This window comes from Lonchura striata, chromosome 1A (genome assembly GCF_050655825.1).
Source record: "Lonchura striata isolate lonStrDom1 chromosome 1A, ASM5065582v1, whole genome shotgun sequence".
Lineage (NCBI taxonomy): Eukaryota > Metazoa > Chordata > Aves > Passeriformes > Estrildidae > Lonchura > Lonchura striata.
In genome coordinates this window covers 22,410,362-22,434,626 of record NC_140741.1, presented here as the reverse complement: position 1 = coordinate 22,434,626, position 24,265 = coordinate 22,410,362, and the positions used below count along the sequence as shown (strand labels likewise).

At 39.8% G+C, this 24,265-nt stretch overlaps 2 protein-coding genes across 8 annotated transcripts in view; one reads left to right on the top strand and one right to left on the bottom strand.

The window, feature by feature from the left end:
* The window catches only part of SYCP3 (synaptonemal complex protein 3), an 8,950-nt gene extending 5,109 nt beyond the window's left edge, over positions 1-3,841 (top strand). For all 4 annotated transcript variants that reach the window (XM_085570307.1, XM_085570309.1, XM_085570308.1 and 1 more), the window contains 5 exons: positions 226-343; positions 1,282-1,381; positions 2,090-2,188; positions 3,352-3,456; positions 3,592-3,841. In XM_085570307.1, coding sequence (XP_085426433.1) covers positions 226-343; positions 1,282-1,381; positions 2,090-2,188; positions 3,352-3,456; positions 3,592-3,645 — 476 coding nt within the window. In that variant the 3' untranslated portion in view covers positions 3,646-3,841. The remainder of the gene's footprint in view (positions 1-225; positions 344-1,281; positions 1,382-2,089; positions 2,189-3,351; positions 3,457-3,591) is intronic.
* On the bottom strand, positions 2,670-24,265 carry CHPT1 (choline phosphotransferase 1). 4 transcript variants are annotated; one of them, XM_021536435.4, is made up of 9 exons: positions 23,956-24,265; positions 15,258-15,405; positions 14,266-14,407; positions 10,791-10,875; positions 9,071-9,202; positions 8,528-8,686; positions 7,559-7,684; positions 6,954-7,064; positions 2,670-3,671 (listed from the first exon to the last, which is right to left on the bottom strand). In XM_021536435.4, exons 1-9 carry the CDS (start codon positions 24,217-24,219, stop codon positions 3,627-3,629), a joined length of 1,212 nt encoding a protein of 403 aa, XP_021392110.1. In that variant the 5' UTR covers positions 24,220-24,265; the 3' UTR covers positions 2,670-3,626. The 4 variants fall into 4 exon arrangements, with proteins under 4 accessions (XP_021392110.1, XP_085426431.1, XP_085426430.1 ...); XM_085570305.1 differs by having other exon boundaries at positions 10,782-10,875; positions 23,956-24,256; XM_085570304.1 differs by lacking the exon at positions 6,954-7,064 and having other exon boundaries at positions 3,507-3,671; positions 10,782-10,875; positions 23,956-24,254.

The window sequence follows — 24,265 nt, the reverse complement described above, 5'->3', positions numbered from 1 at the left end:
TGAAACAGGTGTTGGTTAGGGCATGTGAGGGGCATAAGGAAGCAACGTTTACCCCAGTGCCACCAGCAGGCTGAGGGACATTCACCACATCAGTTCAGATCACAGGAGCTTCTTGTTGCTAGAATACACCTAATTTGCTTCTCCAAAGTGTAACTCATCAGCCTTTTTAGTATGTGACACAATGTATCCAGTATGCCTAATTTCTAAATATTCCGTGGCTTTCAGCTGACATTAACAAGGCTCTCTTAGCCAAGAGGAAACGATTAGAAATGTATACAAAAGCCTCACTGAAAACCAGTAACCAAAAGATTGAACATGTTTGGAAAACACAGCAGGAGCAAAGGTGAGCTTTTCTCTTGGTTTTTAAGCCTGTGGAGCTAGATTCTGTGACCTGGGTCACAGAATTGATAGCTGCTCTGTCACCTTGTAATAGCAAGTACTGTATCTAATGTTAAATATCTGCTCAGGGCCTCTGCTGCCTCCTGTTGTGTCTACTTTGTTAATCTGACAGAAATAGTTTAACACATTCTCTTTTGAACAGATAAATTTAGGATTTGGAACTCTGAGAGCAAGGTACATTAAGGAGCGGGGCTTACTTTTATCTTTATGGCAAGTGACCTTTGATGTTATTACATATTTTAAAACAATGTGGGGCAGTTTTTCCCACTTTGGAATTTTCTGTTTCTACCTGAAATCTCAAAATGTTCAGTAAAACTTTAATACCATTCTGGTTAAGAAAGTAAATAGTTTTCACCGTGCTTAACATTCCTCACCCCTCTTAAGGCATATTTAATTACTAAATCAGATACCAGAGATATCAATGTGAAAAAGGAGACAGCTAAAAAGTGAGCAATACTTTTAACTGCCTTGATGTTGTTCTACGTTTATTTGTATTTGAAAGTTGTACGGACAAAATTTTAAGAAATGAGCTTATTAGTTTTGCAAAATAAACACCTTGTGTTAAAGTCACCATCTTTAATTGAATTAGAAAAACATAGTAAATCTCAGAAAACCTGACACTGTTAGGAAGAGTTGTTACAATTTCTTTTTAACCAGTATTTTATGGGAGTGCTGTCTCTATAGATCTATTCCACATCCACTCAGTGTATGTGTGTGTTCAGTTTTTCAAAACATACATTATTTAAATGGGATCAGATGTTAAAATAGCCCATTTCTTTATCTATGCCAGCTTTTCTTCTATTCCACGTGTATGTTGAACCTTAGCTTTCCTTGTAATTACCTGTAGCATTTGTCATACTTACAGACAGTGTCTGTTTGTAGGCAGAAGCTCAATCATGAGTTCTCCCAGCAGTTCCTGACTTTATTTCAGCAATGGGATGTAGATGTGCAAAAAGCAGAGGAGCAGGAAGAAAAACTAGGGGTGAGTTTCCAGCATGGTGTGAGTTTCACTGTATTTTCCACAAGGAGGAAAACACTGTTCTTTCAATACTCAGGAAATGTAAAAACACTATATGTAGTTTAAACATAAATATGATTGTTTAAGTTTGGGAAGAGAGGTGCATTTATAAACTTTATTGCAAGTTTATAAACACTGTTAAATGATGCCCTAGGTCAGCATATGGCTTGAGAAAAGCAAGAACCATTTAAGCAGAAGAAAGACATGTGCTGTTTCTCTCCATCCATAGTCTCAGGGAACAAAGGAATTTTAAGGAAAGTAGTTTTTTTAGCATACATTCCTTAAAGAGGATAGGAGCTATACAATGGAATGTAATCCTGTGCTGTTGCTGTGTTTGTATTTCCAACACATTTGCAAGGTTTGCTTTTCCCTAGGTAGCACATTCCTCTGGGATACCCTAAGAAGCTGTGGGGCATAGCAATTCTCATGGATTTTACAGGGATAATTCAGGTTGCAAGAGACCTCAAGAGGTGATGTGGGGCTTAATCCAGTCTTCAGTCTTACTTCCATTAATAAAAGCCAGGGTAACTTCTCCAGAGAGAGATCCACATTACAAGGCACAGATTTCCAATAAAGGCACATTTTCTGATTCTGAAAAATGAACTACTGTCCTGTCCAAGCACTCTACTTAACAACTGATGTAATTATGTTTTTCTTTTGCTTCTGCTTCAGAATATGCTTCGTCAGCAACAAAAAGTTTTTCAACAGGCAAGAATAGTTCAAAGTCAGAGACTGAAAACCATTAAGCAACTCTACGAGCAATTCTTAAAGGTAAATCTTTTTTTGGAAAGCAGTTTATGATCCTTGTATCACTTAAGAAAGCTATACTAATTCAGTGTTTCAAGTTGTTTGGTATTTCTTTAACAAAGTAACTAATATATTAGCAAGCAAAAAAACTGTTTTGAGTACCACTACACAAAAAATTTTACTTTTTTATTTAAAGGCATTCTTCACAAGAGAAAACTCTTCTGTGCCTTAATCATCTTGATGACCCTTTGTGGGAATCTATCCTGTATGTCTGTGTCTCTCTTGTCCTCGGGAGTCTGAACTGGACCCAGCACTCCAGGTTCACCAGCTGCACAGCCCCCAGTATACAGGGCAGATTCAAATCCATCAGTTCTGACAAACCTTAATTTCAGTTCAAGTCATTTTCTAGCTGGTTTTGAAATCTCAGTTATGATAACCTTGGTGTTTGGTTTGGGTTTTTCCAAACCTGGTAGTTGATAAAAATAAATCTGAAATGGAGCATCTCTTAGTTTAAAATAGTGAGAATTTACTGAGTATATTACAGAAGCATTAATAAATAATAACTATTCCAAAATGTCAAAATCTCTTCATCAAAGAAGAAAAACTGAACAGAAGGTCAAGTATTCCTTTGATTTTTCTTCTCAAAGAGTATCAAAAGGTAGAAGTCAAAGTTCAAATAAGCTTAAATAAATACAAATTAAGGAAAATGTAACTAGACACATACGCAGAGGTAAGTGTAATTGTATGCAAAAAAAGGGACAATAACCAGAGAGTTTTATTTGGCTTATTTGGGGAGAAGTGTGCAAAGAAACGCAGTGGGGTTTACACTCCTCACTTCAAGTTCCACAAGGCTGTCATAATACTGAACCCCTAGAATTCCTGACAGATGTCTGGTTCGATCTCTTGTAGGATTTTTATCTTAATTGAAACGCAGAAAAATTAGCTGAGACCTCACAGAGGCAGACTGGAGGGTTCTGTCTTCTTCCCAGGGTACATACTGCTTAAATAGGAATGTAGACTGGAGTATGAAGTCCTGGATGATTCCTCTGCCAAGTTTGTGACAAACTCATCAATTATCTGTGATCACTGTAAAAATTAAATTGTAGTATGAATTATTATTGTTTGGTTGTTTAAAATTAACTGCTTGACATTGAGGAGTTCTGAATTGATATTATCTTTAACTTCAGAGCTTGGAAGAGCTGGAGAAGAGCAATGAAAATCTTCTGGCTGGTGCCCAAAATGAGCTTCGCAAGGAAATGGCAATGTTGCAGAAAAAAATTATGATGGACACTGTAAGTATCAGATCTATGAAGTTAATTAAATGCAAAAATAGAACATTCAATTAAAAGTCATTTGACATTCATTTAATTCAAAGGAATCACATTGATACAGCATTTGTTCAGCATTATCTCCTTTTCTTGTGACAGCAACAGCAGGAGATGGCAACTGTTCGCAAGTCTCTTCAGTCCATGTTATTCTGATGGCTCAGTGGAGGAGCAACTTGTACCTAAGTAACACGATACAAGTACAAGCATTAGCAGGATGTTGAGATTTAAATGTTTCAAGGTTCCTATTAAACCCTTTCCTGGATTGTTCTAATCTTGTATCTGTTCATGTTGTAAGAAACTATCTTAGTAAACTTTTATTATTGTGGGGCAGTATGGACCCCAAACCATTCACTGTGTTCAGCTGATTTTTAAAAATTTCATATTCACTTCCAATAGCAACAGACTGTTTAAATTGTTTCACTTTTTCTAATATCAAATTGTAACAAGGGGAAGAGTTAATGAATATGCATTACCCAAGCTTTTCATAATAACTTGAGGCCTTTAGGCACATTGTGCAAATAGAAGCATTTCTAACAAGCTGCACATTTTTACAGTTTCAACATTTAGTCTGCTGATATATTAGCTGTTATAAAAATTCACTAAGTATGACATAATTCAGAATTGTTTAATTATGTGTATTATGGTAAATTAAATTTTGCTAATTATTTCGTTAGTCTGGACATTGTACTATCTCTGTATTAGTAAGAGATTTGTAAATTTCTGTAATTTGTCCAGAAAATGGGTTTCTTTTAGTTAAATGATGAGCTTAGTGTATCAGCTCAAGTAACAATAACTAACCATTATGCATTTTGGTGTCTGCTTTTTGTAGACCCACTGCTAGAAGAAATCTACCTCATTTATTTAGTACAGGCTATTGTAGCCTTTGAGATGGAATATTAATTTTTGCAATTCCAAATGACTAGCAATTTAGGGAGGCCTGAGTTTTAAGGGTAAAGCATTTATCTTTCATGTATCTCATTACAGTAAGAAAGTATAAACTAAACAATTGGCTTAGTGCGCATGCAGTTTGTTTTTATAGAAAACCATTACATCTGAATATCTGCTTTTATAAATTAGGCAGTTGCCAACATATTTAATGCTTTGATTTGATACAACAGTAGATTCAAAAAAACCCCATCCACACACCCACACACACAAAATGTGATGTTTTCACAATAATGTGTTTCAAAACCATATTTTTCTTCTCAGCCTACTAGCATTTTTTAGGTCAGAGTCAAATCATTTGATGGTGGTTCTCCAGGTTTGGAAGCCAGATTAGTGACGGCTACCTTGCAGCAACTTCACCTATTTGATTATAACATAACGAGTATGGAACTTCTTGTTCTGCCCCTGTCAGAATTCAGGACAGGAGCAAACATGGAAGTTATTGCTACACTGATGGATCAAGTGCTATGGGAGCAAACATGGAAGTTATTGCTACACTGAATGGGCCTCATGGGTAACCAGTAACAATGCTGGTTTGTAATTACTGAGTCTCTGCCCTCTAAGGCCAGTGGCAGGAGACTATGCAATAGGTGACAGGTTCTGCTTCAGATCTTGAAAAGGAGGTTATTTGTTAGCATTAACTCCTGCTTCTGGTTTTGTGTGTTAGTATTGAGTCATGGTTCTGGCTTTCTGAGTGATTTCTGTATTCGTTTCCTATTATCCACATACCTCAATCATATCCTCAAAACTACTTACACCTACTATGCCAGGATACAGTTTTGACCATTGTGGAGAACTTGCTCATTTCACGCTTAAGATGTTACCTGTGTCTCTTCATCAGGAGGTTAATTTGCATACACTATTCAGCCAAAGTAAAATGGTCATTACCATCTTCTTTTCTATTTGACCATGGCCTGGCTTCAGGCTAAATTAATGTGCAGATGCTGTGTGATTTGCAGCCTCAAACATGAGTAGTAGGATTCATTCTGAATTGTTATTAGTCACTTGAGTTCTAGTCCTAACTCTAACAGGCAGTAACTGTTACAGTTATCCCTCAAAAGGATAATTATATTCCTCTTAGGCAGGAGGGTGGTGGATGCTATTTTATTTCCTTCAGACCAGCAGACAATACACCACTTAAAAAGTTCCTTGAATGCCTCAGGAAGTATTTTTGAATTAATAAGCAGGTAGGAAGCTGCAGTGGTGGTATTTTTAAAACAAACCATGGCATTCTTTATTGGACAGTTCAGGAAGGACTTCATTAACTCAGAAGCTCAGGTACATATCAGCAACTGGAAGAAGTAATGCACACTTACATTCAACAGCTTTTTACATAAACCACATTCAAATAGTACCTCTTGAAAGGAGCTTTAGCTTATAGGGTTTGTGTGCAAGTAATTATTTTCTCATACAGATAACAAGCTACTTTAATTCAGCTTTTCTATAATGACAACAGCCCTCTTATTAGATATATCTATGTTACTCAGTGGGTCTGTTCTTAAAAGTAGAGAGAAGCTGATATTGGGCCTGAGTTCCTGTTATGGAGAGTTTTACATTATGGTTCAGTTTTGTGCTCTTTTGTTTGGATAAAGTACAGTGGTAGCTACAAGACAATAGGATCAACTGTAAGGTAAATAAACACAGGATAGCAAAAAGACCAGAGAGGGAAATACAGAAGGGTGGGCTGCAGTGCTGGAGCCACAGACATTGGAGTTTATCAATGAACTTTGTCCTAAACTTGCATAGGCTTACAGATACAAGTTAGAATCCTCTCCTTACACAGCTACCTGTAGTCTAGCTAAGGATAAAGTACAATGAGACTGACCTTACTATGACCACAGAACCAGAAACTGGCCTTGAAAGAAATTGCAAGCTAAAGTTTCATGTGGTAGGTTTTGTACTTAGATACTAGAGAATGCATTAATTCTAAAGGCACTCATAACAGTATTTTGGATCAGAAAAAAATTTCCTGAGCTGTACCTCCTTTATCTACTGATCCAACAGCTTGTTCCTTAGAAGTACCAGAGGAGAGATTGAGTGATTTTTTAGGTCATGGCTGCCTCATTTTACCAGTCTTAATAATGCAGGATTGAATTCATTGGTACATCTGACAACAGCAGCAGAGCAGTTCCAACAAAACTTTAAAACCTAATGCTACAAGATTTGACATGAAATTCCTCTTTGAATTCTGGTTGGTAGCCCCTTGGTTCGCATCTACATTCATCAGAAGAGAAGTACAGAATTAAAGTTACCTAACAGTCAATGGCAACATTTTCAAATGCAGTATTTGTGGTGTGAAACACAGGGAAATCCATACTGGTTCAAAAGTACAACAGCATCTGCAGAACTTTGTACCTACTAATTCTAACATCTGGTAATGTCTGAAACAGTGAACTTTCTCACAAATCTGTTTTCTTCAAAAGCTCAATCTGTCTTCCTAAAAATACAGAGGCTGCTTCATTCCCCTAACTGCTTCTTGTCCTTGACCTATTTAATCAGTCATTATGGTTTTGAACCTGCTCAGGAGCTTGATGAGATGAAATTCTGAAGACATGTATATGAAGATGAGCGGCAATCTGTAGGCACACACCACTGGCATATCTCAGCATATCAAACAAGGATATGAACTTCAAAAGAACAAAACAGAACAGGTTAAAAAATCCATTTTTAAAAAATTGTCCCTACTATAAATATGCTATACTTTAATCAGAATTTATCCAAGTCACAAGCATAACATAAATACATCATTGTAACATACGGCTACAGAATGGTCTAGTTTAGAATTAAAAATAAAACCATCACAAAACCCCAACATCCTAACAGCACTAAACACTAAGATCTGATAAAAAAACATTTGTGTGCAGTTCAAAGAATGACTTTAAAAAATCCATATGGACTAAAGCATAATTTCAGGAGAGATTTATAAATTTACTTTTACTTCTCTGTTCTAAGGAAAGCAAGCCAGTCAGCTCCCAATAGCTTATTTATTTGATAGGCTGGTACTCCCTCTGCAGTGACAGCAGAAATGTGAGCAAGTCAAAAATGACAGAGGAGAATGACAGGGACAATTCTCAAGCCATTCCTTAAAGCATGGTCCAAACAAAAAGTATAGAACACTTACAAATGCTATCCACAGAACAATATATTCATCAATGAAACTGTTGAAGTACTGGTCCAAAAACAGAAGCCCTGGCCCAATAAATGCAGAGTCCTGAAGACAAATTTCACTTTTTGTCATGTGAGCCACCTACGTTTGAAAAAAAAAATTAAAAAGTGCATCCCTGCAAGATTGGTGTAACTACCAGCTAACAGGCATCACATTCTTGCCCAGCAATGTCCTCTTGGAAGTTACATCTATACCTGTGCAGTTCAGCTATCTCCAGGGGCTCCCCATTCTCTACTTTTCCAGCACTCTATTCAAAAGGTAAGACTATGCAAGTGTATTACTGAAAACAAATACTATGATTTTTTTTTAATTTTGGCTTTCCATAGCGAAAAGTTAACTAGGAAGGAGACCTTTTCTTAGGTGGCAACACTTGTTCTCACTGTTTAGTGAGAAAGTCTGTAGAATACCTGTTTCCTAGTGTTTGATAAATGTCATCCTTGGAGGAAAAAATAAAAGCATCTGGCTGGATTACTGATGTTAATAAATATGTAGTAAGGAAACTTTTTTATTAATCCATTAAGGAGTGTTTTATGTACAAAAAATACAAAGACCAAAAAGACAGAATAGAAAGGGAAAAGTTTCTCTCTTCATTTTAATGATCATAATAAATTCTTATTTCAGATACTTAAAGGAGGTCACAGCACTGCTAGTACGGCTTAAGAGACCACAGTTAGGATGTTAATGACAGACACTAAGTGCATTTCTAGGAATAAGTTAAAACTGAAAGTCCTAACCAGTCCATTCAATAGCAAATACATGTTTCCATCAGTATCATACATAATCTCTCTGAGTCTAGTTCAGAATCTTCATCACCACGAATCTGGTAATACAGTAGCAAAGGAAAATGGGAAAACTGTGCCCCCTGATCCAATAAGTGTTAAGCCAAGAACCAGTTTAGTTTTAGGAAGTTTAGGACTGACTTACCACCAACTTCTGTGAGATTTTGGCATTCACAAGCCCAAATGTCAAGACATACAGGCAAGAATGTTTTTCAAACAGTTGAGTTGTAGACTTTTTATAAATTGTAATGGCCAGTGTGATAAGCAGTCCAATGTGCAGGCCTGGTGAAAGAACACTTGTTCCCTAAGATATAAAGGGATGGAAAAACTGTCTTAAACTTCAGTCACACAGTAAAGTCCAGGTTTTATACATATTTCAAATCCCATTAAACAAAACCAGTTGTCAAAACTTGTCAAAATCCATAAGCCTTATGCTACTGCTCTTAGTACCCTTTGCAGTGACCACTAATCAATTCTTAAAGAAAATTGACTGCTGGTTCCCATGACAGAAGAAATTCAGTAACAGGCAAAGAGAAGGTAGAAAATGATCTTTGCTTTAGCCATCTAACACTCACATACCTGTCTGCTTAAATGCTTAAACAAATAAAACCCTTATGGATCATCTGAAACACAATAAGTTATGGTCATAAATTATTCAAACCTCATTTGAATTTTTAGAGCAACTTACTGCTATTGTAGATCCATTCTTTCCGACCCCTCCACCAAAGATGACACGGAAGTAATTGAAAAAAGATAGTGCTGTTCCACACAGGATGCCAATAACTGCAAAGAACTTCAGTTCTAAGCCCAGCAAAGGGACCTTAGCAGAACACAAAAGAAACAAAACCAAAACAACAAAAAAAAACCCCAACAAATCACAACAAAACAAGAGAAAGATAGTAAAAGTTAAGCACACAACACCTTCTTTAAGAAGTGATTAAAGCAGCCACTCTTACCTACTAATGAAACGTTTTATTTGAACCCTCACTTTCCTGGGAACAAGCTCAGGACAACAGTGGTTAAAATTTGTTTCCTTACTAAGAAAACAACAAGTATCTTTTGTAATGCTTAAACTCCACTACTGAGAACTTAAGTTCTGCTCTTGAAATTCAGCTAGATCTTATTCTGCTCCTCCTTAATATGTTCTTCAAGTATTTTCATCACACAAGCGAAAACATGACATAGACTACTGCCATCAATCACCATTATACGAAGAGGGATAATTCCTTCTATTCCACTGGATAAAACAACACTGATCCACAGGAAAAACAAACACCATCTGCCTACTGTGTATTTTGGCATGTAATCTGTATGCTCTATCTTTGCATATAATGAGACTATCATGAAAAGTCTCCAGACACAAATTTAATTTAAGTTACCTTTTGGAATCAATTGCAGTTTCAAGGAAACTTCCAAAGGCAGCAGAGGATTTAAAAAAGAAATAATAAATAGAAACAGTTTACTGTATTTTTTGAATATATAGTTTTTTGAGATACAGCATAACTGCAACAGATTCTAATAGAAAAAATTAATCACAATTTAAGTTTAATACACCTACTTTGTTTTCCATCATGAAAACAAGGTTTTTGAAAATAGAAATAAAAAAGGCTGGGAAAAGAAAAAAAAGTTTAGCTAAACACTCAATTTTTGAGTAAACTTTTGAACTAGTTTTCATTTCTTGGTGGTTTATATTTAGGCGAATTTCTATTGGTTATTAATAGTATGAAAAAGTAAATATCAGCTCTTTGCACTATAACCAATCAGAACTATAAATTTCTGAGTAAAAGCCCTAGAAAGCTGAAGATCTTTTGATACTGTCCACTAAAGTACATCTTTAAAGATCAAAATAAAAGCCAAAGATATGGAAAAGTTTTGGGACAGAAAACAATGCTTTAAATATAAATAGTTATATTTACAAGCTGTGACATAATTCTTAAAAATCAGTACATCTGCGTCGACACAAATACGGATAACTTAATTAAAACCCTCTGGCTTCATCCCATAGCTTCATTAAATTGAAGTATTTAATCCTTAAATTTTAAGATAAATTGTCTAATTGAAATGTATGCCTTACAATAAAATATACAAAATATATACAACCAGAAAAAACTATTTGCTAAAGCTTAAATATGTGTGGAATACTAGTTCCAGATCAGAAGTTTATATGTGGCAGATGGGGTCTTTTTTCCTCTATGTAGCTATAGCTCTCTGCACAGGGAGTCACACCAATAGATCTAAATTAACTATGACAATAAAATAACCTACAGTAAGCTAAAACAACATTACACAACTAGCAGGTGTTGACAGTACTTGCAGCAGAGCAAGTACAGAGCAGCTTCAAATACTACAGGAACTGTGAACACTTGATAAGATACTCAACAGGAACTCTGAGCACTTACCACACCCACCTTATAGTCCCATATTCCTGGTCCTGCATAGGCAGATATCAAGAGCAGCACTGTTATGGTCATCTGAACTTCAGTGACATCAATTCTGTGAAGGGGGAAAAAAAGTGATTTAGCTCAAAGACTTTTTGCTGGAAGTGTAAAGTGTGTGCGGAGGGAGGGGGGGGATAAAACCCCCAGTAACTGTAGTTCAAATGATGGAAGTATATATAGAATATTTCTTTACTTGACTGAGAAAGCTACTCTATATGGAGGCACACATCTCTGGCTAAGATTTAAAATTAAAGCTATACTCCTTTTCTGGAGCAAGCTACACATAATTTTGGAAGGGGGACTCTTTAATGAATACACTGTTAACTATTTGAGAATTCTGTACGAACTTACAGACTTGATGTGTAAGTGTCAAATCAAGGTTTAAGGTAAACTCATAGTAAATGCAATCAATCATTTCCATTAAAAGCACAGCATATAAAAGCAGAGAATATAACAAGGAGGCTGGGAAAGAAGGGATTTCTTTAAGCTTCATATAATGAAAACTTGACAGATACAGCCTGCAAAACAAAGGAGGACTGAGTCAGTGGATAGGTAAGCATTTGCCATATTTCTGAGAACATGAAAGCAAGCTGTCTTGCTTTCCTCCATAAAAGTTGTTTTAGGAAAGGTGGCCTTGTATACCCTATGAAGTACAGACTCCAGATTTCACCTATTTTTTTTTTGTTCTCAGACAAGAAGGCAACTCTTTATTTTTGTATTTAATTGATGAAACCTCATACGAAGCCAAGGCTCAAGAAAAAAAAAAAATCAGTACTTTCTAAGTTTTAACATAAATAATTAAAATAACGACCAAAAAAAAGTGCATATCAAAGGTACCTTTTATGGTACCAAAAGTTTTGAGACAGGTACCTTATCTTGATACTAAAGTTACCAGCAAACACTAATAATGAATGTTCAAGATTTCTTTTAGCAGTTGGAATAAATTTGCTGTTTTAAAGTATTGTGGCAAATATGTATTGCCACATACTTAGCACATGACCTATCTGCACAGGAAGCAGTGGATTTTTAGAAGATAGCAATCATCTTTTGGGTAATGGAAAACATTTATCTGAACTTCATAATCTCAGTTAAAACGCTCTTCTTTCATCAGAAAGATGGTGGTAACATATGTTAAGTTTCATCACAATCTTGTGACTCTTACAGGATCCAGAGTTTAAACTGCAGTTAGATGATAAGCTGAGGCGCTCACCACTTCTTAAAGCCAAGAGAATGGGGAATCCTCTTCTTCCTAAGGTGTTGTATTCTCTCAGTTTTATTTGCTGTAGTGCTCACTGGACTGCAAGGTGAACCAGTCCAGCTTGCCAGTTCAGTGTAGGCTTTTCACCTTCTGCCCATTTCATGAAGTGGTTTGAGGTCCAATGACAGGGTCACAGGACAGTGGGGCTGGGAGTGGGCTCTTCTTCCTGTGCCAGGGATGAAGTGTTACATCCACCCTGCCATTGCTGAACTTGCCAGTTACTTTATACAAAAGCACCCATGCCAAGTGTCCAGAGGTTGCACTCTAGACTATTAACACCAGGATTTCTAATTTGCATTGCCTTTGTTGTTGCTGGTGGGTGGAGGAGGCTCAAACTTGTTGTGCCAAAGTTTAATACTTAATTTTACAGTTGCTCAGACTGCTGGTGGCAACAGAGCCCAAATCAGAGTCCAAAAACTTTACTCAGATACTGAACACAACCTGATAATGTCACATTATTCAGCTCTCTGATCCTTCCTGGCCATCAGCACTAGGAATCTCATTTGTGATTTATTTCTAAAATCGAGTGCTGCTAATTGAGAAATAGCATCCATGAAAACTTCCATCCATCTTATTATGTACCATCATATTTAGAGAACTTATTCACACCTCTGTGTTTAAGAGAAACAAAATTGGGAGCCTTGAAAAAAAATGTGACCTGTTTTCACTGGAGAGAAGTAAGTTATCTAATGGAAAATTTGTGTCTATTTAACCTTAAACAGTAATAATGGAATACCAGGCCATTGTGACCTGTTTGTATTATGCACTATCATTATGTTAAAGTAGAAGTCACCAAGTTTTTAACAAAATCTTTATGTGGTAAAGGAGTCTCAGTGCCTTCCCAATGTGGGGAAATCATTCTCATGCTTTTTACAAGAATAAAAGGTACAGAAAAGCAGTAATGTCTGCAAAAGGTCAGAGCTCATGGCCTAATCCAACTCCCTTCAGAGCAGCATACTGTCATGGACAGAAATAGTCCTATTTCAGCCATCACTGTAAAACACCTATTTTTGTTTACAGCACAAGATGTCCTTTAAAAACAATAGGATGTGCAGGCAGGCAGAAGAATTACAGTGGTAAATATAATAATGTGCTAAAATGCCTTACCAGCAAATCAAAAGGAGCTCTTATCAATATCATAGAGACAGCTACATTTGATGCAATGTGCAGGGATAGCTGGTCATAGCCTGCGTGCCTGCTGATTTGCTAAGGCATTTGCAGGGCAGAGCTAAGTAGGACTGTGTACAGGTGATTTAGCAAATGACTGGCATTAGCAGAAGCAGCCTTCATATATTCCTTATTTTCAGTTCTGCTGCCACAAAAGTCTCAGACCTTCTCCTCTTTTCAGAAGTAATTATACTGAAGTGAAGCTCATTGCTTAAAACCAGCCAAAGGCCATGACCAGGAACTACCACAGGCATAGGAGATGCAGCAATCCCTGCACAATTAGCAGTTAAACTGAAATTATTGACTTCTATATTAATGACATGACTTCTCCTCCTATGCTGCGGTGTAACAGAAAAAATTTCTATCAAGTCATGAACAGCATCACAGCAGTCTCTAGAACTGACCTAACTCAAAACCTAAAGGACATCAAAGCCAGTATAAGCCAGATTTAAAAAAGGCCCTCACATTCTCCAAGCATTGCCAGAGATCTGTGGAACTCCTTGAGGATGCAATGGGTGCAGAGAGTTCATTCCAAGGAAGACTGAAGATGTCTATGAAAGGGAAACACATTAGCAGGGAAATTTCTCTAAAATGCATTTGGTTTAGAGTCCCCTGGAGATGAAACTGTTCTACAGCTGGGAGATTACAAAGGGAGGTACCCAGATGCTTGCTCTGTCCCTACTCCTACACAGGGCACTTGTCTGCAATGTAAACAAGACCTCTCTGGCTTGAGCCTGTATGGTGCTTGTATGGGTTCTGACAACAAATCTGCAGAAAAAAGAGCCAAATGCATGCAAACAAAGCATATGGAGCTAAAATCAGCTGCTAAAAGAACAAGTGTTTGGTATTATGCAGTTTCAAGTTCTTGTCAGGTAAAACACAAGTCTGCTATATTGGAAGGGAGATGAGAAAGAAGGTGAGAAAAAGAGAAAGCAGGGAGTAAACCAAGAAGAAACCAAAATCAAGGAGCTGGCAGTCTCAGACATTAGGCCACACGCACTTCTAATGATACCTACTTACTTTCCAAACCTTAGTATGCCTGATACGTATGTCTGCCAGTGAGCAGAATAGAACATGAACAGTCCCACAAAACAACAGAAAAACAACCAGTCAGGATTTGTTCCTAGTCGGATTGCTATGCAGGATCCAAGGACAACAAATACTGAAAAGAAGAAATGAATATGTTAGTCATATATCCTCTTTGCTTGAAGTTAAGAGAAATTGAAAAAACAAATAAATAAAAACACAGGACATTTACATTACTCTAACGAAGTAATACTATGACTGATACTTTACTGAGTAGCTGACCCTCAGGGGCAATCTGGCAGGAGAAAACAAAACACAGCACTCCTTTCCTGCCAAGGCAGGGCCCTGCCCTCTAGCCTACAGTGGCTGTTCTCCCTCCTCCTGGCCTTGTCATATCGAGTTCTTTGCAAGACCAACAACTTCAGCTGAAGGGCCAAGCTCAGGGAGACTGGCAGCTCCATTTCTCTGGAAGTGACACATAAAGAAGGTACCAATTCCCACAGCAATTGTCTCAGCCATTGAGCTTTAAAGAACTACAGGCATTGGCACCACCAGCAGCTCAGTTGTAGAAAGTGAAACTGAGCAAGGCTTACTTTTTAAGGACTCCAAACTTTTTTAGAACTACTTCTTCTACAGAATATAAATTACCTTTCTCCTAAGTGCCAGGCTGGATGCCCTATTACCAAACTGCTATTTTGGCACCTTACTCCTAAAGTGCAGCACATGAAGATACACAGCTAAGTAAAAGCAGAATACATCTCATCCAACATCTGCCAAAGGAACTTCTAAAATACCTCATTACTGGCCAGGGATGCAAAGGTCAGGAGATGGTGAAGTTATCCTAAAAGACCCTGTTCCAAGCAGAGCTTTGGATTAGATGATCTTCAGAGGTCCTTTTCAACTTCAATAATTCTGCGATTAATCAGCTGCTCCTGAAAATAGGTAACTTTCATAAACTAGGATGGGTGACAGTAAATTAAGGCTACCTGTGGAAATAGAGTCGCAACCATGATCAAAGAGTTCTCCGAGGGGAGAACTACTGTTGGTTCTTCTGGCTTGCTTCCCATCAATGGCATCCAGAGACTGGTAGATAAAAAGTCCTAGTGCACCCAGGATGTATGCCCAAAAAGGTGCCTGAAAGAGATTCACAGAAAAGGTCAACAGGTAGTTCCCAATTTCTTAGGTGATAATCTGTTTCATTAAAGGTAAAATAATTTTCACTACAAAACTGTACTATACTGTGCTATTTGTTACTTAATGGGCATACCAAACATCTGGCACTAATTTCTACATGGTTTGGAGTAACTAGTCATGAACTACTCCAGATAAGGTCCTTCTATGTATTTAAAAAAAAAACAAACCCAAAACTTTAGCCTCTCTTCTGCATCAACTGACCTTTTTTGATACCTTAAACCCATTTCTGTGATTATTTGCATTCTTTGTGCTGAAAAATGTTATAAAAATAAAAATAATATTTAAAAAAGGAAGGAGTAGAAATGCACTTACTAAAGCTTTCAGCAGTTTGTGTCACAGACACTTAAATGATTTGCTCATATTTACAACATATAGATACAAAACTCCACTAAGTTTTTTACTAAATAAAGACTTCAGCCTTTAGAGAAAGATATTTTACTACCTAAGCACTTTGGAAAGGGCTTAAAAAATTAAGTAATTAACTAAATATGAAGGAGAAACTATCTACTTAATGTACATCGTCAGTTTGATTACATTACATTAACAGCACTCTTAGGCTCAAAGGAACTGTTCTGCAGTCATTCCCTTCAAAAGCACTATTTTCATATGTAGAGTCAGTCTGGCTTTGTCTAGGAATTAGGTTTTGTTAAAAATTATTTAAAACACCTTTGGAACAAAGCACAGGCAACATTTTTGCCTCATGCAGCTTCCAGAGGTACCCACAGCATTCAGAAGTACTGCTCATGAAAACAAAGTCAGGCAAAAATATTGGAAATGCAACTTGCCGGTTAAACATGCAAACACCCACAGGCATTCATAGAGCTGAATCCTTTCCCACTCCCTGCTTAGGGACAGCTGCTATGGTGCTGCTACACCTCTGCAGCTCCTCTCCTGCAGCACAAATTGGCCAACATGTGTCCATGTATTTCCTGAGACCAGTAAAGGATATTAATCAGATTATACAACAGACTAGATCTCATTGTGCTGAGATTTGTCCACACTCAACTAAACCCAGTGTCACTGCTGTGGAAAAAGGAAAAATGGCAGCCATCCATCAGTTCAAAGGCAGCAGTAAGAATGCAGATGAGGTGCAGCTGCTCCTCCAGACATTCTGATGTCTCATCATCATTATACTCATTGTCTTGAGCTAGAAAATGTTATGCCTCCAGTTAGACTGGTCACAAAACACACTAAGCAGCCACATGCTTAAGGAAAGTCCAGTTCTGAATAGCATTTTTGCTGTTATTTAAGAATTCCTCATGTACTTCAGGGTGGTTGATGCACTTTCATCAAAGTCAAATGGTTGGCTGCTTTGAAGAAAAGACAGTCAAAGAATCAGGAACTCACTTTAGGTGCAAGCTCTGGATTTGTATGCAAATGAAAATCTAGAAAACTTAACATTCTTCAAAACTGGCAAGGCTGTCTCCTTCCTAAATCCATGGAAACGAAGAAAATTGTTATCACAGGTCATGTAGGAAGTCTTAAGCAGGTGAAAGAGGATGAGGAGATATTCCAATGGACATTTAACATACTAATATTTGGTAAGTCCTACAAAGATCACACTACAGAAATCCAGGTCAAGTGATGACAGCTATACACATTTGATGCTTAGTGAGGGAATTATTTGAGTTTCTTAGGTTTCTTCTCCCTTTTAATCTAGTTACACAAAGGAATCCTGTCTTGGGGGATGTGGTGAAACCAGGGAGGAAATGTTTAGCCATCTTTTGGAAAAGTTTCATTCCTCTGATGAAGGTGAAAGCACAGAACCTGTGGCGAACAAGAGGTGCCTGTGGCTACCCCAGGACTGAAGATCACCAAAAGCCCCATGGGAGGCACAGAGAACTCAAGGGTCTCTCATGGCACGAGCTCACTTGGTCTCACATTGTGCAGGGGGACTGTGGCTTGCTCTTGTACCCTTCAAAAACAGAGGTCTGTCAGTCGTTTCTCAGGTACTACAGAACAGAAAAACACAGTTAGGACTTTGTTGAAGCTGAGATCATTTTAGCTGTGATATAATCCACATACTAAAGTTACCACAGTACGTACACTGGCTTTCAGAATAACTTTGTTATATGGAGAATAACAGAGAATCTCAAACACGCCAGCTCCAGACCGATGAGCAGAAAGACCATGAGAAATCACTGGTTGCACTGCTGTCTTTTAAAGGAGTGTTTGAAAACCACTGCCAATTTTATCAGCAATATTTCTGTGAAGTGCCACAAAGGTCATTTGCAGTGTGAGGTGCCCTTATGGCGACATACTTGTATTAATTATGAAAAGATACCTTGAGATCTACATTTAGCTTCTCACAAAGCAAGCCTAACACAATATATGCAAAAAAAACCCCAAATACATCAGCTTTAACTCAAACTTCTCCTATTAGGGTTTTTTGACAAAACAGTAGTTTTTTTTCAGCTGCAAGTTATGGTATAGGAATGATCATTCAGGCTAATCCAAGTCTGTTTGCATTAGCTCCTACTGGGACAAACTAAAGCAAGAATCCCTCAAGCACTCTGTCTGCCCTTGCTGATCTGGACAAAGGGTGAGCATTTTCATCTGTTTCCCACAGTAAGTATCATCTGTATCCATTAGCACCTTTAGCAGATGTATTGGTATCCCTCACAGTTAAAGAGAAAGGAAGAAGATCCTAGTAAGAATAGCATTATGTCAGAGAGCTTAGAAACACTATCTGGAGCATTTCATCCCTAGGCCAGGAGTTCAAAGCTAACCCAGAGTGACAAGAACCAAAATTCACTTGTGAACAACTATCATTTAGCAGATTAAATGAATGCTCTCATGCTTTAATTGGTAAACCACAGTTTTCCAGATCACCAAAGGTTCCTAATAACCATGGATTTTTCTGCTATCCACCCTCCCCATACAGCTCCTGCTGCTGTCTCCTTTGCCTTCTCATGTGCCTGGCTGTCCATTCAGGGATGTCCCCTGATGGCTTCCCACACTGGACCCAAGTAGTTTTCAAATTAGAGAAGTGGGAGCATCTGAGAATGCTCACATGGCTAAGCAGAAAGGTCAGGAGGCTCCCAATAATCATCAGCTTTTCACTGATGAGGTGTTTATTATCTCTGCCCAAAGTTATATCCTGCACAAGCAAATTAATTATTTGGCCAGACCTAGGTGCTATTCTCACAGAACTAGAAGAGAACAGAAACCTGAGGGGGAGGAGGCAGGGAGGGAGAGGGGGATGCTTCTCTGCTTCAATTCAAAGGGGTGTCTGAAGATACTACAACCCCAGAATCCTGTCACACACAGATTGGATACAGTAGAATTGGTCATCTGCTAACCCAGAGCATGTCAAAGAAAGCCATGTACATGTAGTGTTTGACAGGTTTGTGTGACATGCCTCTCCTTCAGGAGAAAAAAGGACTTGAACAGCACACATTCTTCTCCTTCCATGATTCCACCCCACAAAAGAGCATGGACATCTACAAAAGACTACATGTGTCAGGGAAACCTCTAGAAATTATTTCAAGTACAGCTCTCAAATCTGAAGAATTCAACAGGCCAAGCTTCTGCAGTATTTAAAGATTCAGTTCCTTAATTACTCATCACGTTTAGCCATAATCTCACTTCCTCAATCCATGCTTAATAGTGTTGCTCTAGTTTACATGGCACATCTCTGGATCAGATCCAGACTAGAGGGAAACATTCTGACTGGACTTCCCCTACCCCCTAAACATGGATCATTTCCCACGCTCCTGTTCGGCACAAAGCACTGTGCAATTATACTAATAGCAAGAAGAGGGAAGAGGCTGCTCAAACCTGAACTACAGCAGAGAAGACAGCATGGATGAAAAAAATAATAATCAAATAAACATACCATAGTCCAAGTAAGTGCATTTCATGAATGCCAAGGACCCTCTGCATTCCTTTAACATCCTCATCTTTCCAACAAGCCCTGTCTGAGAGAGCTCCCACCCTTCTGTGTCAAGATTCCTGTGCCTTCTTACTGCATGACAAATAACCTCCTTCTCCCACTCACAACTGGTCTTGTGGGTTTTGGCTGAATTTCCCACTCCACTCATTGCTTCACATTTCTTTTCCAAGTCAGGCAATACTTTTTCCTCCATGCTCTCCCCCTCCACACACGTCCTGTTCATATCAACTGCTCCAGTTTAACTTCTTTTCTAGTTTACTCCTTCTCCCACAAAGCTCAGCTGTGTCCCTGCTGTTTACATAATATCACAACTGTCAATATCTTTTCCTCATTCTGCCCTCTTTCATTTTAAAGGTGGTTCAGTTGTTTGATTGTGTTTGCTGTCATTCTTTTTTAAAGTCTTTTTTTTTAAGACAGAGAGAGAGAGAGAGAGAGAGAGAGAAAAGTAGAGACAGCATCTCATGAATGTTCCTCTCCCTCCAAACAGCTGATAGTAGAGCCAGGTGAAGGCACTCAGACCCTTCCCTGATTTTACTCTCCCTAGATACATGGCTTTCTAAACAGGACATTTCAGCAAGGTATGAAACCCTTTTATAAACTCACTACACACTTCCTGAACAACCCTACAGAGCTAGCCACCACAAGCCTCCCTTCCTTCCCTTAGCTCTCTGCAGAACCCTTGGGTTCCTGCCCCCTTTTCCTATCACTGCCCAAAAAGCAAATCCATAATCCATCCTTTTCTGTTCCTGTCTTCCTCTGTTCCCGATTCTTTGCTTAGATCATGCTGTAAGTGCTACAAGATTAATTTTCAAATAGTTATAATTCAATACAATCTAATAATTAGTTAGCATGCACTTCTGTCTGAAATTCTAGCTTCTCAAACCATTCTAACAATCATATGGCTTTATAAAAGAGGGCAGATTTAGACTAAATATAAGAAGGGTGATGAAACACTGGCACAGGTTGCCCAGAGAGTTGGTGGATGCCCCATCCCTGGAAACATTCAAGGTCAGAATGGGCAGGACTCTGAGCAGCCCAATTTAGCTGAAGATGTCCCTGCTGATGGCAGAGAAGCTGGACAGGATGGCCTTTAAAGGTCTCTTCCACCCAGCTATTTTATGATTTTAGAGAGACCTGTCACTGATATTGAAAGATTACCAAAGCTAGACCCCTCCACAAGCAATCATCAGGAGAACAGAGCATCAGAGCTTCCTTTCTCCTTTTTAAGAACATAATGATGCTTTCTTCCTGTTTTCCTCAGGAAGGGGAAGGATATGCAAGATTCCCCTGCAAAGCCTTATGAACTGACTAGCTGCTTCAGAGTGGTCTGCTAGCAGTAGAGCAAAACAATTCACTGTCTTATGGTGGCGATGAAATAGAAATCCTCACCTAAAAAGTGAGGATTCCTTTCACATTCTAATGCATCAGATACACACTGTTCTTATTAATGTCAGCAAGAGTTTTCATTCCTAAATATATCCTAATAGGTGTCAAAAACAAAACAAAACAAAAAAAAAAAAAAAGAGAAAAAGTAGGAATAGAACCCAGGCTGCAGACACAGTGAAAACAGTATTTCAGCACTCCACAGAACATGAAATGTGCAGGTGGTGTCCTCTCCACCACCACACATGTATACAGTTTTTACAGATTGCTGTCCTAAATTACAGAGATTAGGAAAACAAAAATGTGCATGTGAATCATGGCTATAATAATGCCTGAGGGGTGCAACCTGCTAATGGCTTAGCTGCAAATAAGAAAGCTTGTGTCAAAACATGCATTTACAGGAGACAGTCATATAAAACCCATGATCCTGCTAGGCAAGGAAACATTACTGAAGCAGACAATATTTTATAATTCCAAAACATACTGTGCCAGTCAGTAACAAACTGGCTTTTAGTGGCTACTGATACTGATGAAGATAAAAAGGATAGTGTATAGGGAAATAATGGCTCCATGTTAGGAGAACAAAAGATCATTCTGTGGTTTGAGACATTAATTTCATTGGAGATGGGAATAAGCAGTATGAAATCACAGAAATCACTGCAATAGGACAAAATGGAAGGGTAAAGTACAAACAGGTTCAGAAGGACTAATTCAAAAGGCAGTATCATGAGGAAAAAGGCAATATCTGTGGGGAAACAGATCTGTCAGTTGCTTTCTAATAAGTAACCCAAACAGAATCCCTTGCAAAGGGACTGCTAAACCACTCTTCTGGCAGCTGGAAAGATGTATATATATATATATATATACTGGAGAAAGATCTCCTTTCAAAGCATCTATTAGCAGCTGCTCTCTGAGGGATTTAAACTACCAGTCTTGTTTTGGATGGTTTGTAGAAACATCAAGACTTCTGTGCTTAACCAAAATGGCCCGCTTAATATTGGTTAGGAAATAAAAAAAACCTACATAAACCAATTCAAAGAAAACCCCCGACACCAAACCTAAACCTGCCTGTAACTTTATCCAAGTCTTCTATTCAGTGCTCCTACCTGTGAGACTATAACAATGTTATAAACAATGGATGTTTGTCCATCAGGTGATCAAGACATGTTCATGATGGAAAGAGGTGCTGTTGAAGTGCACTACAGTATTAGTTCAGTCTGTGACTTAAACCGTATTTAACATAATTGTCAGCTCCACCTATCCCTTCCAGCCTACACATCCCAGTCAAACCTACAAAGGAGCTATTACAACAATGCATGCAGCACCTGTCAGTGTTGCAGCAGTTTTAGCTTTTTCAAAAAAGCATCCAGAAACATGACCTCAACATAGGTGGAAGCTGAGTCATCAAACAAGCTGGAGGGAGAATGATGCTTCTAAGTGATGCAGCAACAGAAAATCAGGGCTATTCTCACAATAAACAAACAAACAAAACAATAGGATATGACTAGATCCACACTCCATGTTTATAAAGGATGTACTGATATCTGAACATGAAAGTATAGTCCAAACTATAGGTTCTTATAAAATCCAGCTTCCACAATTAAAAAAAAAAATAAACAGTTCAAACAGAAAAATTCCTAAAATCCATCCTAAGTTTTCCTGGAATGAATAATTCCCTGGATATTTGCAACACAACTTTTTCTTTCTGTACAAGAGTCCTCAAAGGAAAAGTAACTTACGTAAAATTTACTTTCTGCTTTCAGTTTTGAATAACAAAGAGAAAAAGCTAAAATGAGCATTCAGACACATAGCTGGCACAAATTATATTTTCATCACAGAACTAAGCTAAAGGTAGCAGTGCACAAGCATTTTAATTCTAAAAGTGGGACTAGAAGACCATCTGTAATTTCCAGCCATTCCCTGTCATCTCTTCCCTTCTACTGCCTGAGTGCCTCTACCTGGTGATGTGTATTGGGGCAGTGATTAGGGTGAGACCAAACCAAAGCTAATTTCGATCTGGATCAGTTTCCTGATATGTCTGCCACAAAGGGCAAAGCAACTAGAGAAAAAGAAATGTTCTTCTGACAAGAACACTCACCAGGGTAAAGCTATGGTATTAAAAAAGTCCCAACCAACTGCCGACCTCTGCTGTTAGAATTTAAGCCCATCAGAACACAAGAAAAACAATGGCCACCTTTCAAGGTATTTTATCCACATAAAGCAATTTCCCCCTGCTATTTTCTACTCTACCATAAAGATTACAATGGGAAACCTGCAACAGGCTGGGAAGCTCTGATGGAGCTCCTGAAATTGACTGAGAAACTCTAGGCACTGCAGGTCAAGCGAGAGCAGCACCAGCCAGCCCACGTTAAGAAGCCTGTTTTTCCTCCAGAAGTCAAAGCAATTAAATGTTTCCCACACAAGGAGGGATACATTTGAGCAGCCGTCAGCTACCGCATCTGCCACCCAACCCAGCCGCAGCTCTGATGCCCAAGCGGCATCAGCCGTGTCTCGTGGGTCCAGCCCTGCCCTGCCCCTGAGCACAGCCCGCACCCTCTACCATGACCAGCTGCTGTTTCTACGTCCACGGCCCGTGTGTGACAACCACAGTGTTGAGGAAGGGGACATTCCCTTCCCAGCCAGAGGCACGCACGTGGAATGCAGGATGGGCCGTGGGGGAGGCGGGGGTCCCGCGCCCCAGGCGAGCCCGGCTGCGCCCCTCGCACCACAGCGTGCCGAGCAGGCCAAGTGCCCGCACGCCAAAGCCGCACGGCGCCCTCTGGGCAGCGAACCTCGTCCTTCCACGAGATCCCTACAGCGTTTCGGCATTCCAGCCTTAGCACCTATCTTCAGCTTGACCCCTGCTGCCCCAAAGGGCGAGCTGCGCGTCACCGCTCCCCCGATTCCTCAGGACAACCCCGCCTCAGCCCTCCGTGCCAAGGGGCGGGCCACGCGTGTCGCTGCGGGGAGCCCGAAGGGACAGGGCACCGCAGCGCGGCGGGCATGGCCCGGGCTCCGGGCACGACCCCGGCTCCGGGCACGGCCCCGGGCATGGCCCCGGCCCCGGGCACGGCCCCGGGCACGGCCCCGGCTCCGGGCACGGCCCCGGGCACGGCCCCGGCTCCGGGCACGGCCCCGGCTCCGGGCACGGCCCCGGGCACTGCCGGCCGAGCCGCGGCCCCCGGCCCGGCTCCAGCCGCGTCGGGCGGTACCTGCTCGGTGGCGCTGGGGCAGCAGGCGATGAGCGGCAGCGCCGTCAGGCAGTTCAGCAGGAGGCCGCCCATGGTGATGGCGTTGGGCGCCAGCCCCCGCGGGACCTGCTCCACCAGCCAGCCCCAGTAGGGCTGCAGCCACGGCTCCAGCAGCGAGCGCCCGGCCGCGCTGTAGCGGTGCTGCTCCAGCCGCTTCAGCTGCGCCGGGCTGAGGGGCGCGGGCAGCGCCCAGGACACGGCCATGCCCGCACCACCGGGACGCATGGCACCGGGGTCAGGGAGCCTCCGCCGCTCGGGGCGGGGCTGAGGC

Excerpts from the sequence above, each read along its gene's own strand:
- CHPT1 (XM_085570305.1), bottom strand. The coding sequence starts at position 24,219 with ATGCGTCCCGGTGGTGCGGGCATGGCCGTGTCCTGGGCGCTGCCCGCG. Across the intron at positions 15,406-23,955 it reads GCCCCAGCGCCACCGAGCAG|GCACCTTTTTGGGCATACAT; the intron begins GTACCGCCCGAC and ends AATCTCTTTCAG. Across the intron at positions 7,065-7,558 it reads TTGTTCTGTGGATAGCATTT|TTCATATCCTTGTTTGATAT; the intron begins GTAAGTGTTCTA and ends GTTCTTTTGAAG.